This window comes from Myotis lucifugus, unplaced genomic scaffold (assembly GCF_000147115.1).
Source record: "Myotis lucifugus unplaced genomic scaffold, Myoluc2.0 scaffold_151, whole genome shotgun sequence".
NCBI classification, from domain to species: Eukaryota; Metazoa; Chordata; class Mammalia; order Chiroptera; family Vespertilionidae; genus Myotis; species Myotis lucifugus.
Window position 1 is genome coordinate 1352136 of NW_005871199.1, and position 16171 is coordinate 1368306.

The following is a 16171-nucleotide window of genomic DNA, read 5'->3' on the forward strand; positions in this document are numbered from 1 at the left end:
GGGGCAAGGAAGCAGTCGCTTCGGGTGCCCTGATTTCAGCGATTTCCACCGAGGATACCCCCAAACTTTTTCCCTGGGGCGGATGCTCGGGCAGCTTAAAGACTGATTTGGTCCACTTATTCGGTCCGATCTTACCCGTAGATCTGGGCCCTCCGACTGAGCTGTACAACTCCTTAACCGCCCTCTGGTTTAAAGATCGCGATGTTGCTGGCGCCCAGGAGGGATCCGAGCCTGGCCTGTCTCTCCCCCACAAAGAGGGCAGCACCGAGGAAAAGTTGACTATCTTCTCACCGACGATGGCTGCGGAGGGGCGAGCTAGACTCGGGGTCGCGCCCAGAGAGGCAGGGCCAATTGAGAGGACAGGCCTGCAGGGGTTAGGATTTTCCCACGGGAGCAGGATTGGGCTCTTGCCACGGGACGCCGGAGAGGAGAAGGGGACGAAGCCCCCAGGCACACACAAAAACGCCCCTAGAAACTTACACCCTTCGCCATTTTAAGTAAAAGATATGAATGATTTAAACTTCAAATAGAATATTTCCTGGGGTTGGGGTTAATTCATGACCCCTCCCCCGCGCACCCACCCGGGCCCCCCCGAAACCCGATCCTCCGAACACTGGCTGGTGGGGAAGGGGAGGGGGCTGAGTCATCTCACCTCCTCCGGGGCTCGGTTCCTCAACTCCTGGTTAATCCTCGTCTTCATCTCCATGTCCTCCTCCTGCTCTCTGCTCCTCCTCTCCTCCGTTACCCGGCCCTGCCTTCCCCACTAACCCCAACCCTCAAATTGTAAAAGATTTGGAAATGAATGAAAAGGAACGCAAATATAAACGCCCACCACCAGCAGAGAGGTGTGGGGGAGAAAGAAGAGAATGGCCAATGGAGTCCAAGGAGTTGGGACTCTAACTCGGCTGCCAGCACCTCCTTGTCCACACACTCGCGCGCGCACTCACATGCACACACGCACGCACACACATACACACACCCGCAGTTCCTTCCCCTTCAATGGCTGCTGAGAGACTGAGCCTCCATGACACGACACCGCCAACCCCCTGGCCCACACTCCGCCCACCTCCCGAGTGCATTGGTTAATGCTTCAACATCGCCCTCTTCCATTGGACAGCACAAATGTCCATCAGCCTCGAGGGCGGGCCCGAACCAGCCAGGCTGCGTCTATTAGCTACAACCAAGCGCGCAGTTAACTCCGATAGGTCCAGGAGGGTGTTCGTCCTGGGAAATTATTTTGAATCCCACTAGCCCCCCTACTTTTCTTTGTGTGATTGGCGCGCTTTCTCTAGGCTCTCGGGCGGTTCTGATGCTTGCTGGGTTTGTTTGGGTGTTTTGTTTTGTTTTCTTCTTTATGTTCTTAGTGTTAAAGGGAGAAGGAAAGCACCCGTCTTCCGTGCCCAAGTTGCGAGATTGGGTATTCACCACACAGCACGCACTGGTTCTTGGCGATTTGAAAGCACAGCTCCTGCTTTGTAGGCAAGGTGCACAGCAACGTGCACGCACATCACATAAAAAAAATGCCTTCCTGGCACTGCCCTGCTGGCACAGGCTTCTGGTGCAGAACCAGAGGCGGGATAAAAATGGTATTTTAGCCCTAGCCGGTTTTGCTCAGTGGATAGATCATCAGCCTGCGGACTGAAGGGTCCTCGGGTTCAATTCAGGTCAAGGGCACATGCCTGGGTTGGGGGCTGGAACCCCAGTGGGGAGCGTGCAGGAAGCTGCGATCAATGAGTTTCTCTCATCATTGATGTTCCTATCTCTCTCTCCCTCTCCCTTCCTCTCTGAAATCAATAAAAATATATTGACTTTAAAATACCATATTAAAAAAAGGTATTTTAACTTCCACCATGATTGCGCCTGATAAATTCTGCTGGCGTCACCCTGATAATTCCCTGAGATCCTGCCCCACCACAAAGATTGCCGGTGTTTCTATCTCGCCCTTCCTTCCTCTCTCTCTAAAAATCAATAAAAATAGCCTGGCCAGCATGACTTGGTGGTTGAGTGTCCGCCTATGAACCAGGAATCGGGCAGTCACGTTCAATTTCCGGTCAGGGCATATGCCCGGGTTGCAGATTTGATCCCCAGTGTGGGGCTTGCAGGAGGTAGCTGATCAATGGATTCTCTCTCATCATTGATGTTTCTGTCTCTCTCATCTTCTCTGAAATCAATAAAAAATATTTTTAAAAAATTTTTAATTAAAAAAATAAATACTTTAAAAAATATCCTCAGGTGAGAATTAACAATAACAAAAAGGACCACATACTGTACAATATAATACATAGACTTTCTGGAAAGGGCAAAATTATAGGGTCAGAAAACAGATCAGTCGTGACCAAAGGATGAGTGTGGGAAGAGAAGCTGACTATGAAGGGGCACAAAGGAATTATGGCAGGGAGGGTGTCAGGGGTGATGAACTGCTCTACATCTTGATTATGATGGTGTCACACAATTGTATGCATTTGTCAAAATTCATAGAACTGTACACTAAAAAGGGTGGATTTTACTGTATGTAATTCATACCTCCATAAACTTTATTTTTAAAAAAGGAATGAATCTGAACATTTTTTCCCAATAAAAAGGTGGGTTTTTTTTTTTAAAAAAAAACTATATGCCCTCTTGCAATTCCACTTTAAAAAACAATTGGACGAATGTGTAAATATACGTGAACAATAATATTGTGATTGAAATATTGTTTGTTAAAGGTAAAAACTGGGGAGGGGGACCCTAAGAGTCTGAAGGCAAAGGATTGGTTCAATACATCAGTTACTTCTATATAATACTATGCAGCTTAAATTGATGACAGGGATTTATATTTTTGACATAGAAGCATGTTCACAAAGTAATGTTAGAAAGGTTATAGACCAATTATGTATATAGTATGGTCCTATTTTTATAAAAACAATATTTATACACACAAAATATATGCATTCGGATGTAGCTTCATAGAAAAAAAGTTTGTAAGGTATCAGAATATTAACAGTGGTTATCTCTAGTTGTGAGAATTTTGAGTGATGTTATTTTTTTGAATCTTCTATTTTCCCTAACCAGCTATCACTTTTATAATTTAAAATAATAATTAAGGAAAAGTGACAAACTATTTCCAATATCAGATGTTCTTTACCATTCTGGTGCCAACTCCAAGGAACTGTTTTTTGTTTTTTTTATTGTTTTAAAAAAGGAGCAAAAGGGCCAATCCTTCCCAAAGTGCATGGATTTATAACCAACTTGTGAGAGGGTTACTTAAATAAAATACATGTGATACATGAAATAAAATGCAAGATGAATGGTAGAACAATGGGGAGAATGCAGGGTCTGTGAGCGCATTAATAAGTGATTTGTGAATCATTGAATAAAGCCTATTTACCTTTAAAAAATGTTGCATTTCACTTTGCAGGTGTTGCCTTAGAAATTACTTGAAGCTTTAAAAAAAGGTTTATTGGTTTTTGTATTTGTACTTCCTCCTCAGCTACTACAGGGAATTAACTGAGCCAGAATTGCCCTCTATTTCCTTTTATTTATTTATTTTTATTTACTTTTTTGTTAATCCTCACCTGAGGATATTTTTCCATTGATTTTTAGGGAGAGTAGAAGAGAAAGGGAAAGACAGAGAGAAACATCAATGTGAGAGAAACCCATCTATTGGTTGCCTCCTTCAGGAGCCCCAGACCAGGGTCCTGGATGGGGGAGGAGCCTGCAACCAAGGTACCTGCCCTTGACGGTAATCGAACCTGGGACCCTTTGGTCCACAGGCCAATGCTCCATCCACTGAGCCAAACCGGCTAGGGCTTCGTTTTATTTTCTTTAGAGATTTTTGTTTTCTGCCCTAACCTGTTTGGCTCAGTGGATAGAGCGTCAGCCTGCGGACTCAAGGGTCCCAGGTTCGATTCCGGTCAAGGGCATGTACCTTGGTTGGGGGCACATCCCCAGTAGGGGGTGTGCAGGAGGCAGCTGATCGATGTTTCTCTCTCATCAATGTTTCTAACTCGCTATCCCTCTCCCTTCCTCTCTGTAAAAAATCAATAAAATATCTTTTTAAAAAAAGATTTTTTTAATTATTTTAACACCTTTTGAGTGAGGGGTCAGTCAGAGCCTGATTCTTTGTCCTATTAATATTTCTATGTAACCTCAGCCAAGTGACTTTACCCTTCAAGACCCATATCCTTTTGAAAAATGTATAGATATTTTGAGAGCAAAATGTCAATGAAAGCACAGCAAGCTAGTTCATTATAAGGTTTCAAAGAAATCCAAATCATTTGTCACATTCTGATCTGAGAATAGACTTCTTATTTAGGGGATGATTTAAACCACTAATACCCATCGTCACAAGATTTTGGTGTATTTCCCTCTAATTTCTATCCCTATAGCAATTCAGACATAAAGGAAAATAAAGAAAAAATTATCTTTAACGGAATCTTCAAACAATTGAAAGGAAGTGTTAATGTATTTTGCTTGGGTTGGTACACAATCATCATTTGAGTTAGATGAATGGTAGAGAAGAAAAAGAAAAATGGTAGAGAAGAAGAAGAAAAAGAAGATAGGCAGAATGAGGTGGCCACCAAAGCAGATGGGACAAATAATCACAATTCTAGGGCACCATGATATCCTTTGTCCTTCCTCCTTGCAAAGGGAGCAGTTTATCAGCTATATTAAGAGAATCTGGCCTTGATATAACCTTTCATTTGGTGACACCCTCAGAGACAATGAAGCAGGAGTCTGCCTTCCTTGGAGTAGCAATTTTTATGTTCTTACATGTGACTGCAGGACCTAGTTATGCTCCCTTCCTGTGGAAAGATTGTTGACATGAGGTCAAGAAAATCTCACTGCTAATTGTCCATCTGCCTTGGTTTCCATAAACACTTTGCTCTACCGCTAATTAGAACTTGTCACCATTGTATTCCAGTAATTGGGTAAGGTATCTGCATCCCCTAAGAAGTTCCTAAGGGCAGGGATTACATCTGATTAATTTTTTTTATTTCTAGGGTCTGGCATGATGCCTAGCACCTGGAAGTATTCCATATATGTTTATAACTAACGAAGGCATTGTTGCTAAACTCTACAAAAGTGACTGCAAAGGACAATTTGAGATGGCTGGAACCCCTACAAAGAGTGGCAAATCCTCTGCTACCTCTGCTTCTCCAGTTGGTGTGGGGCAATCATTCTTTTTTTTTTTTTTAATATATTTTATTCATTTTTTACAGAGAGGAAGGGAGAGAGATAGAGAGTCAGAAAGATCGATGAGAGAGAAACATTGATCAGCTGCCTCCCACACATCTCCCACTGGGGATGTGCCCGCAACCCAGGTACATGCCCTTGACCGGAATCGAACCTGGGACCTTTCAGTCCGCAGGCTGACGCTCTATCCACTGAGCCAGACCGGTTTCGGCGGGCATTCATTCTTGTGTGGTGCCTCAGACCAGTAGCCTCAGCGTCACACTGAAACCTGTCAGAAATGCAAATTTCTGGACATACCCCAAACTATGGAATCAGAAACTGTGAAAGGGGGAGGCCCAGAAATTTGTATTTTAATAAGCTTTCCAGACGATTCTGATGCACACTGTCGTTTGAGAAGCAGTGGTACAGGAGGAAGTTCAGTGGTACCTATATTCTTGTTCTGGTTCAGCTTAGCAACTGTATGACAAACCACAGGAAAATCCCTAAATCCCTCAAAGCTCAGTCTTTACAAGGTAAATAGGGAGTTGGAATGACGCCTGAGGATCCTTCTGGTATAAAATTCTGTGAAATACCAAATGTAAAAAAAAAAAAAAAAAGGTAAATAAGTGTCCCAATGACTAGATTCATTCATTCAATCAGCAAATATTTATGTACCAGGCAGTGTTCTGGGCATGGAATCAATGCATGACACAAAATTACTCCTTTTTAATTAAAGTGGCAACATTTCAGACCACAAATTCTTACCTGTCCTCTTTCTACAAGATTCTTATACTGTACTAGTATCTGTCCTGCATGTGAACTGGAAAACTAAGAAAATGATCCACCCCTCCCCCAAATTACTTTAATTCTTGGAAACTTTTGTGTTCACCTAAGGGGCTTCAGTACCAATGTGTTAGAAGACAAGGGTGTGATAATAAATGTGATTATCTACCAAGTTAGACTATTTCTGGGTCTGTATTACTTCACGGAACACAGTTGCTTGCACTTGTAGGAAATCAGATGCTATCGAATTCTGTCTCCTCATTGATTCTCTGCCCGCAGCAATCAGTTACCACCTGTACTGCTTGAGGAAGTTCCTTTTGATCTGCCTCCCTTCCTCTCTGAACTCTCATATACAGTGGGGCCTTGACTTACGAGTTTAATTCGTTCCGAGACCGAGCTCGTTAAGGAGCTCGTTAACTCAAATTACTCTATCAACTCAATGCAAAAAATCGGCCGAGAGACAGCTGGTATCTCAAAAAACTCGTTAGTCGGGACACTCGTAAGTCAAGGCCCCACTGTACTCGTCATACAAACTCAGAGAACCTAGTGGCTTCCTGTGAGGTGTTTTAGACTATTTGGGATATTTAGTAAGTTTAAATAATCCTTTTTTAAAAAAGGGCCTTTGAAGGAAAAACAAACCAAAAACTCGCCACACTTGGACGCTTTTGATTCTGACCTGTTCACATTTCACTACCTTTGAAAGGTCAGGAGATGGCGCCAGAAGGCAGCGGAGTGCCTTGGTTTTTGTAGGGTTTCAGCCAAACCCCGGGTAAGGAAAGGGCTGGAAAGTGGAATTAAAACAAAGGTGCCAGAGTTTGAGTAGCAACTAAGGGGGTGAGAGTGAGGGTGGGGGTGGGGGTGGGGGTGGGGGTGGGGAGGCTTCTTTTCTTAAACATATAAGGCTCCTCTTGACATCTATCCCAAAGCAGCCTGGTGACATTGGAAATATCCACAAGGGAGCCAAAGATCAAAATAAAGGCAAGTCTCTGGAGATGGTGCTTCCCTCGTCTAGAAACCAGGCCCTTTGTCCTTTGGGGAAGCACGAGGGCCTAGATGAGCTGCTCACTCGGAAGTGAGAAAATGCTGAGGTGGGGCTCAGACATCTTTGTGAAACAGTGTTCAATTGTGTAGACAAAATCCCAGAGCCCACCGGCAGTGAAACACTTCCCAGGAGGAATCACTCACAAAACATTTTAAATTCAAATTCTAACAAAGTTTAAAAAAAAAAGTTCATAGACAACCAGGAGGTGGCGCCTGGCAAGACACACTCCCTGCCTCGGGCGGTTGAAATCACAGCCCCGGTTGAAATCACAGCCCCAGGCGCTCCCCAGGAACTCGGAGCTCATTCTGAGCAGGCCCCTTCTTTAGTGCCAAGCAAAAGACGTCTCAGCTTTCTTTTCTTTTATTTTTGTTAATCCTCACCAGAGAATATTTTTTCCATTGCTTTTCAGAGAGAGTGGAGGGGGGGGGGAGGGAGGAGAAGGAGAAAGAGAGAAACATCAATGTGAGAGAGACACATCTACTGGTTGCCTCCCACACACGCCCCGACCAGGGGGCAGAGAGCGAACCTGCAACCCAAGTATTTGCCCTTGACTGGGAATGGAATCCGAGACCCTTCGGTGCACAGGCCAACCCCAGCCAGGGCTCTGCTTTTTCTTTGCCTTTTTTTCCCTTCTTGTTCCTCTGTGATAACTATCCTCATTCCCAGGAAGTCTAATTTACACTTTACCATCCATTCTTCTTAGATGAGATGTGTGGGGACTTTATGGGAACCTCAAAACAAAACTTTACAGTAAGTGCCTTGGCTGGTGTTGCTCAATGGATAGAGCAGCAGCCCATGCATGGGGGGGTGGGGGGGGAGGCCGAGGATTCGACTCCGTGTCAAGGGCTTGTACCAGGGTTGCAGGTTGCAGGTTCAAACCCAGACCGGTTGGGGAGCATGTGGGAGGCAACCAATCATATGTCTCTCTCTCTTTCCCCCTCCCTCCCTCCCTCTCTTCCACTTCCTCTAAAAAAAAAAAAAAAAAATCAATAGAAAAATATATCCTTGGTGGGGATTAACAATGACAACTTTCCTGTAAGGGAAAAATCATATGAAGGGTGATGAGAGAATTAAAAAGGAAGTGACATCTGCAAAATGGCTTGGCTTTGCAGATCAATCACAGAAAGGCCTGGGCCAGGGGCTCCTGCCTCCGCAGGTGCTGATGACCCTGCACAGGCTTTATTCTGTTGGGCGTTTATCCTGCTCCCTTATTTATTTATTGCTACTTAGCAGGAGCGAGGAGGGAGGGCAGAGGGAGCTCAGATGGGAGCATCCTCCGGGCTGGTGACTGATGAAGGGTATGGAGGAGAGAGAGATCGCAGCGTCTGGTCTGAAAGTGTCTGGGTTTCCCATTCTCTAGTGAAGGACTTCGGGTGTACATTCCGATCGGGATTTCCAGTCCCGTGGGGAGCAAGCAGCAGCCCACATTCCCGACACGGCCCCGCGCCCAGCTCCCGGCGGCTGGTCTCACTGGGCCCCGCGTGTCCTGCTCAGCCCTTTGTTGGGAGGGAAGACCCTGGGCCCCTCTTCCAGCCGGGTCACATGGTCTCTCTGGGCTCCCTCCCCTCTCTTTCTCTGGAGCCCGCCTTTTTTGGTGATGGCAGTGATTGTTCCTAAGGTCTCCCCATCTCTCCTCCTGCCCTGGCCTTCCTGCCAGGGGTTAGTGTCCTTTTCAGTGACAAAAGCCTGCCCTAGATCTGGACTCCCTGGGGAGGGAGGTGCCTGGGTCTGGCAGTTGGAGCCGCTGTCTCCCCATGGTGCTGCGACAGCCCCTCCCCCGCTGGGCACACAAATGGGCTTTATACAACAAACAAAACCCCCACCCCCCACCCAGGCCACACAGGCACGTGGACCCGGCCTCACCGTGGGAAGGGGGTGGTGACAGGCACTCCAGACAAGTTCCCTTGGCCTCGCTGCTCCTCGTTATTTCCCACAATTCAGGTTTTAGTCCTTGACTTCCTACCCTGAGTCTCCCAACTCCTCCTGGTCACCTGTCTCCTAACTCCGGCCTCTTCCTATTCCAGCGCCGTTCAGATTCTTCAGGAGATTGGGAACGGTCCTCCCACCGTCTGCCCCACACCACCCAGGGAGCTGCTCCTCAGAGCAGCCAGCCGGGGAATGAGAACCCAGTGTCCCCCTGCGTGGGCTGGATTGAACCCCGAAGCCCCCCTCCCTGCCCGCTCCCCCTCCAGGGGACACCCTTCTGAACAGTGTCTGTGTGGAAAGAGGAGGAAGGAAGAGCTCACCCAGCGGGGCTCCTGAGCCAGGGCCAGGTCTCCAGTGGAACCCGGGGTGCACGCAGCGTGCTCCGGCTCTGAGCAGGGCCAACCTGCATGCCTAATCGGCTATTTAAGGAGCTGTTGGCCAGCAACCCAGGCAGCCCAGCTCCCCACCTATACCCATCCAGAGCCACCTTAAAAGCAGAAGGCAATTGTGAAGTCGCTGGCCAGCAAGTAGAGTGAAGACTGCAGAGGGAGATAAAAGAGAGAGGGCCCAGAGAGAGGGCAGCGAGATTTGTCCTGGGGAACCTCGAAACCAACGGTAGCCGGCTGAGAACCAACCACCTGGAAGCCCACAGAGACACAGAGACAGCAAGAGAAAAAGAGAAGAGAGAAATACATTCAACTTCAGGACTCTCTCTCTCTCTCTGACTCTCTCTCTCTCTCTACCTCCCCCACCCCCCCTAATCTGGTCCTCCAGTCTCCAAACTCCCAGTACCTTGTGCTCCTCCTGAGGATACCATCATGTTCTTCACGTTCCTGCTACAGGTGATTTGGATCCTGGCTGCTTTCGGGGGTAGGTATCTGAATGTCGGTGTCTGCTGATGTCCTTACGCAAGCTTAGCGGGAGGAGGGTGGTTAAGGAAGCCTAGGGGCTAGAAAAATAGTCTCAGTGATTGGGGGGCACAACAGGGGGTGGGGAGAAGATCACTTTCCTCTTTCCCCTCTGCCTTCCCAGCCCTGCTGTTAGTGAGGAGGGGGGATCTGGGGGGATGGGGGCAGGATGTGTAAACACACTCTGGAACCTCTGTGCTGGCTAGATTCTCTCCAGAGCTCTTGCCCCCACTGCCCTCGTCCCAGCCAGCCCTCCTGGCCTGTCTCATCTACTAACTCCCCCAATTAGGGAGTCCAAGAGCCCTGGAATGAGAAAATAAAAAACTGATGTCAGGGAGGGGTATAGCCTAACCACCGGCCTAACTCAGACCCTGATGCCGGACCACGAACCTCATGGCCAAGGGCCCCTTTGAGTCTGTGGAATGACTAATTTCCCAGTTTTTCCCTAGAAGGAAGTAGCAATGATAGTCAACACAGCTGGGCCCTTTACAGTTTATAAAGGCCTTTCAGGAGCCCCAGGGACTTGAGGGGGGACTCTTGGGAGAACAGGCTGAGGTGCTTCGGGGGGCGTCCCCAGGACCCCACCCCTCATATTTGTGTCTCCTGTGCCTCCCGCAGTACCCAGCACCCAGTAGGTGTGTGATTGAGTCGTTGGAAGAACACGGTGAAGAGGGTTGTCTAGAGAGCACGGTGGCACAGAGAGGATGGTGGGGGAGCCAAATGCAGAGCAGCTCATTGCGTCTGAGGAAAGAGAACAAAATGGGGAAAGTCCTCAGGAAGCGATGTAAAATGAGTGTGTGAGGATTTGGTGGAGGGGAAGGGCCAGGCGGCCCCTGCCCAGGGCCAGGGGTTCAAGTTGTTAGGACGTCCCGCTGAACTGGTGAATGGAGGCTCCTCTAGCCTCCGGTGGGCGGCTTTTCACTGTTGTCTGAACCAAGGGATGGGCTAGCGGAAGAACCCAAGACTGAGATCAAGGATATCTTAGAAGTCTGAGGAATTTAAGGGAATAAGAGAGAGAAAGGAGGGAAGTTAGGATTTTTCTCCAAAGTTTCTAGCCATTTGAATAATGCAGACGGAACCTGCAGGGAGGGCTCGCTTTCCCCCTGGAAGCAATTTGGCTCTGGGTGCGGTGAGGGCCGGGCCAGCAGACCCCCTGCCTGTCAGCCCCAGACGGGACTGCACGCGAGCCTGGCATGTGACCCGGCTGGCAGCTCTCGTTCCCACACACAATGCTCCACTTTCATCCTGTCCCTGCCAGCCTGGCTGCCTGTGCCCACCCACCACCCTCCGTGTAGAGTGGACCCTGGCCTGACTCCCGCCTTCCCTAGCCATCTGGGAATCTGGGGAGCAGAGGCTCCTGGTGATGGGGGACGTTTCCTTTAGTGTGACTGGAACCAGAGGAGGAAGCTAAATGTTCACCGCCCGCTCAGTGCTTTGATTTGGGCAATGCCCTTCTCCCCTCAGTAACACTGTCCCCTCCTCTGAACTTCCTTTCCCTCCCTGTTCATCTCTTTCCTCCAAACCCCCTGCCCACTCCGATCTTCTCAGGGTTAGACTGGCTTGGCACAGGCTGGGGAAAAGTGAGGGTTGGGTGGACTGCTCATTTGGATCCAGGTTAATTTTAGTCTCCGGGCTTTATCTCTTTTATTTCTCCACCCCCTTTACGCAGCCGCAAGCACAGGCACAGCCTGGCTGGTGATTTTAAATAGGCCCCTGACCTTTCCGACCTTTCCGCTGAGGTGTCCAGTTTCAGGGCTTCCTATGGGAAGTGCTGGAGCCGAGGGAGGAGGAGGAGGAGGAGGGAGCAGAGAGGGAGGTGGAGGGTACAGATGCCCCAGAGGGCCCTGCCCCAGGCTGTAACTCAAATTACTCTGCCTTGCAGATGAACACTGGACATATGAGGGTGAGCTGACTCCAAGGCCTACCTACACTGATTTCTCCTTTCCCACGGGGACCTCTTCACCGGGCAGGAAGATTTATGTCGTACGGCTTGCTTTAGCTTTTCGCCCTAGCTCCTTTCCTTCCCCATCACCCCAGGTCCTAGGTTTTGGCTATGTGACTCCTAGACCTTGTTCAAATCATCAAATCCCACACCCCCTGACTCGGCAGAAAAGCCAGTTACGTCCTCTGTTTGTGGGATGGGGGAGTTGGAGTGGAAAGAATATTGGATAGGGAAAATGAACCGTGAGCGTAGCTGCCAATTCACCTCCTACCTCTCTATCCTAATCGATCCTACCCCCAACCTGCATCTGGAACTGGGACAGAACCTGAGGTCAGGGGTGAGGCACAGAATGGCAGGATTGTTTGTGATCCTGCTGGAGGTGGAATTCAATTCCTTTGAACTTCTGATTAATAACCTAACAAGTCCAGAGTCGATGCAAGGTCCAGGGTGAGAGCAAAAAGCAAATGAGGAAAAGCCCTACAGAGACCCTGCCTCTCGGGGACCCTTTTATGTTCCGTTTTCCTGCTCCTGCTCCCCTCCCCGGCTGGGCATGAGGGGTTTTATCCAGCCCCTCTTCCTCTCAGTGAGCTTTCTTGTCCTCAAACTACAGGTAAGTAAAACCCATGACCCCCATCTCTCAGGAAAGCTGGGGGTCAGCCCTGCCCCGAGGGAGGAGGAAGAAACAGAAGCATCGGGTCCAGCGGGGGCTCCTACCTCACCCAGCTGAACACAACGGGGTCTTCACCTGGGGCGGGAGGACACTCATCTCTGCCTCTGCACAGATGTGTAACCTGGGGGGGTGATGGCTGGAGGGCAGGACAAATATCTGTGGTAACTTCCACCAGGCCCACATGGTCAAGACCCACTGGCCGGCCTCTTTCCCCGAGTGTGGAGGCAATGCCCAGTCCCCCATCAATATCGAGACAAACAGTGTGACTTTTGACTCGGACTTGCCCGCTCTGCGGCCCCACGGATATGACCAGCCTGGCACCGAGCCTCTGGAGCTGCACAACAATGGCCACACAGGTAACGAGCCCCGGCTCTAAGCAAGGGACCGGGCGAGCTCTGACCTTACAGTCGGGGGAGAAGCGTTCTCCCGACTTCTGAATCCCAAGGCTGCTTCTAGACACGTGGAGATGTGAGAATGGGGATGAGGCTCGTGGAGCAAAAGTGGGAACTGAATGTCTATGATCAAGCTCTCTGGGTGGATTGGTCTAACACCATCGACTTGATCTTCAGTGAGAAAGATGTGCTAGAAAAGCAGTGGCCCATGGGAAGGACTGGGTGCTATTGGTGAAGGAAGACGGAGAAGGCTGGCCAAGTCTCCCAAGAATTGGTGGCAACCCAGGGGTGGGGATGTGTCCACACTCCCCTACCAACCCGAGCTCTCGCTCTCTCCCTCACAGTGCAACTCTCTCTGCCCCCTACCCTGTACCTGGAGGGACTTCCCCGGAAATATGTAGCTGTCCAGCTCCACCTGCACTGGGGTGAGAGAGGATCCCTGATGGGGTCCGAGCACCAGATCAACAGCAAAGCCGCGGCTGCAGAGGTACCAGAGAGCGGGGCTTGGACCAGCACGCGGTGACAGGCAGGGTCGGCCCCCGGGAAAGGAGGGCCTGGAAACTGGGAGAGTCACACGTGGAGGATAACGCCGACCCTGCGGGCAGATCTGGGGCTGGAAGTGGGGGTGGCGGCAGCTGAGGCCAGAGCCTTTGGGAGCGGGTGGTGGAGAAAAGATGAAATGATCCGATTCCCTCCCCCCTCAGCTCCACATCGTGCATTACGATTCTGATTCCTACAACAGCGTGAGTGAGGCTGTGAAGAGCCCTCAGGGCCTGGCTGTCTTGGGCATCCTCATTGAGGTGAGTGGCCCCCACTCCCTCTGCACCCCTCAGTCCTACTCTGCCCATGTCTGTTGTTGGTCTCCCTCCCAAGGCAAGTGAGCAACCACTCTGACCATTTATTTTCTAATGAATGTCTTACTCCAAACATGGACTCGTGCCAAACTCTCTCCCTTTCCAGGTGGGTGAGACTGAGAATCCAGCTTATGAACACATTCTGAGTCGCTTGCATGAAATCAGGTATAAAGGTGAGCCCTAAAAATCTATTTTAGGACAAAGTGAGATTAGACATCAGGGAAATCCCTCCCTCCCCCACTCCCACCGCAAAATAAATAAATAAATAAATACTAAGAGGCCAGAGATGAGGGAGTGAGGCAGCAGCAGGAATTCTGCTTCCGGGCGCCCTTTCTAGGGAAACTAGAGCTAGGGTGCAGCCGGAGGATGATCCCAGTCCTTCTCCCCCAGGTCAGAAGACCTCAGTGCCTCCCTTCAGCGTGAAAGAGCTGCTCCCCCCAGAGCTGGCACAGTTTTTCCGCTACAATGGCTCGCTCACCACACCCCCCTGCTACCAGAGTGTGGTCTGGACAGTCTTCAGTCAGAAGGTCCAGATTTCAGTGGGACAGGTGAGTGGTGGGGAGATGAGGCAGCAAAGCCACAGCTGTAACCCCAGACCCTTTCCCACACCTAAGTGACACTCTCCTCGAACCCCACTCTTCTAGCTGGAAAAGCTGCAGGAGACACTACTCTCTAGAGAGATGGAGCCCGCTCAGGTCCTGGAACAGACCTACCGAGTCCCACAACCTCTCAATCAGCGAAAAGTCCTTGCTTCTTTCAACCAAGGTGACTGTACAAAGCTCGGAAAAGGAGGGGGGAAACTGGGGTTCTCCATGGCAGGAACTAGGGGGCCCCTGGAAGGAAAAGAAGGCTAAGAGGGTAAGGGTTTCCAGGACTCACTTGGACTGGGAACCAGGCCCCAACCCTCAGCGGCCAGGTGACTTCCCCAAGTACAGGGGCAAGCTGGGATGGGGCTCTGACACCCCACTGACCCAAGTTTCCTTTCCTTACAGACGAATCCCCGTATACCACAGGTAAGGCACCCTGCCCAGTTACATTGGGGGGGGGGGCTCCTCAACGAGAAGGGAAAGGCTCAATATCTATGTCAGTCTTAGGCTGACACCCCCCATCTTTCTCTCCCAGGTGAAATGCTGAGCATAGGAGTGGGAATCTTGGTTGGCAGCCTCTGCCTTGTGGTGGTTGTTTATTTCATCGCTAAGAAAATCCAGTGAGGCCCTACTTCCCATTCCTCTAGTCCCTTCTTTCCTATTGAAAAGCATTCTCCTAGTCCACTTAGCTGTCTCTCCTAGTCCACCAGTCATGCCCGTTCCCTGTTCCAGGAAGAAGAAGCTGGAAGACGAGAAGAGTGTGGGATTCACCTCAGTACAAGCCACGGAATAGACTCCATCGCGAACATCATGGACTCCTAGGTCATACCTGTCAGGGAGCGTCCAGAATGGGGGACAGGGACTGGCCAGAAATACAAACCCCTCCTTCCTCCAGACAGTCATGGACTGGCTCTCAGTCAAGAAAGAACTTCAGCCTCTCCAAACGTATAGGAGATGAGGAGAGCCCTACATTGATAATGCAGAGGGCACGCTGTGCTTGGTTGTAGGGGAAGTTGGGAATGTGACCCAAATTCCCCCACCCCCCTCCTTTATGGCTCTTTCGCTAGATACGGGCAGGATATCCCCTCAGGAAAAAGGGTTGCTGTTGTGGGGGTTATATTTTTGCTCAATATATTTGAAAATTAAGGTTTCTGACCCACCTCTGGCTTTACCTTTGGGACTCTTGAGTGTGGGAGAGTTTCTTAATCCCTCAGGTGGCAGAGGTAGGCAAAGGACAGGGAAAAAGAAGCATGTGTGAGTAACTTCTTTTACCCCAATCCTCGGAGAGACCCTAGAAAATGCTTAACCCAAAGTCTCCGACATGTTAAACCACCAGCCCATGTTTCTGCCCTTGCGCCAAACCTAGGTCAGGAGGGGATCAGAGGTGCCAAATTAGGAAGAAAGTTGCACCAGAGACCTGAGAGGACAGGAATCTCAACTAATGTTATCCCCTTCCTTAAAAGGCACGTTCCCCCAAAATTATAAAGTCCTTTTTATTAGTCAAAATCACAGTCACCTTGATTAAAAGGATGGAACACGCCATCCTCAGCAGAAAATGATACAGTTTATAGAAAACCTCCCCACCCCACCCCCATACAGTCCCAATTAAAAACTAGAAAAAAATCTTCCCTCCTTCCCTACGATGTCATGGTAGGCTGGCTCCTCCAGTGGCACTGTAGCTCCAGAGTGGGCCAGCTCACCACAGCACCCTCCACTTCACCTTGGGGAGAGGAGGGATGCTGGTGGTCAAGGAGGTTAAAACATTAGTTCCAGTAATACCAGTTCCCAAACATGCATTTCCTTCCTATCCCCCATGGGACCATGGAGAATAGGGGACAGATAGGAGCCCAGCTAGAAGGAGCAATTTGAGGAGGTTAGGAGAAGTCCAACATACCTCCTCCCTTTTCCTTCTC

The 16171-nt window shown here is 49.6% G+C and overlaps 3 protein-coding genes across 7 annotated transcripts in view; 1 reads left to right on the forward strand and 2 right to left on the reverse strand.

The window, feature by feature from the left end:
- The window catches only part of ANP32E (acidic nuclear phosphoprotein 32 family member E), a 17909-nt gene extending 16870 nt beyond the window's left edge, over window positions 1-1039 (reverse strand). For 3 of the 5 annotated variants that reach the window (XM_006095186.3, XM_023759189.1, XM_023759191.1), the window contains exon 1: window positions 653-1030. In XM_006095186.3, coding sequence (XP_006095248.1) covers window positions 653-706 — 54 coding nt within the window. In that variant the 5' untranslated portion in view covers window positions 707-1030. Of the gene's footprint in view, window positions 1-652 lie in introns of all 5 variants that reach the window. The other 2 variants (XM_023759190.1, XM_014461257.2) reach the window with 2 other exon arrangements.
- A 4468-nt stretch (window positions 1040-5507) lies between these two features.
- The window catches only part of APH1A (aph-1 homolog A, gamma-secretase subunit), a 13893-nt gene continuing 3229 nt past the window's right edge, over window positions 5508-16171 (reverse strand). The window contains exons 7-8 of the transcript XR_002830812.1: window positions 9698-9854; window positions 5508-5736 (exon numbers count right to left, since the gene is read on the reverse strand). The gene's annotated coding sequence lies outside the window, so the exon portion shown is untranslated. The remainder of the gene's footprint in view (window positions 5737-9697; window positions 9855-16171) is intronic.
- On the forward strand, window positions 9692-15181 carry CA14 (carbonic anhydrase 14). Its single transcript, XM_006095185.3, is given in 12 exon segments — window positions 9692-9775; window positions 11696-11716; window positions 12601-12617; window positions 12619-12781; window positions 13162-13304; window positions 13522-13617; window positions 13778-13844; window positions 14062-14219; window positions 14316-14436; window positions 14664-14684; window positions 14794-14878; window positions 14991-15181. Coding segments are annotated over 12 exon segments (1005 nt in total). The 5' UTR covers window positions 9692-9723; the 3' UTR covers window positions 15052-15181.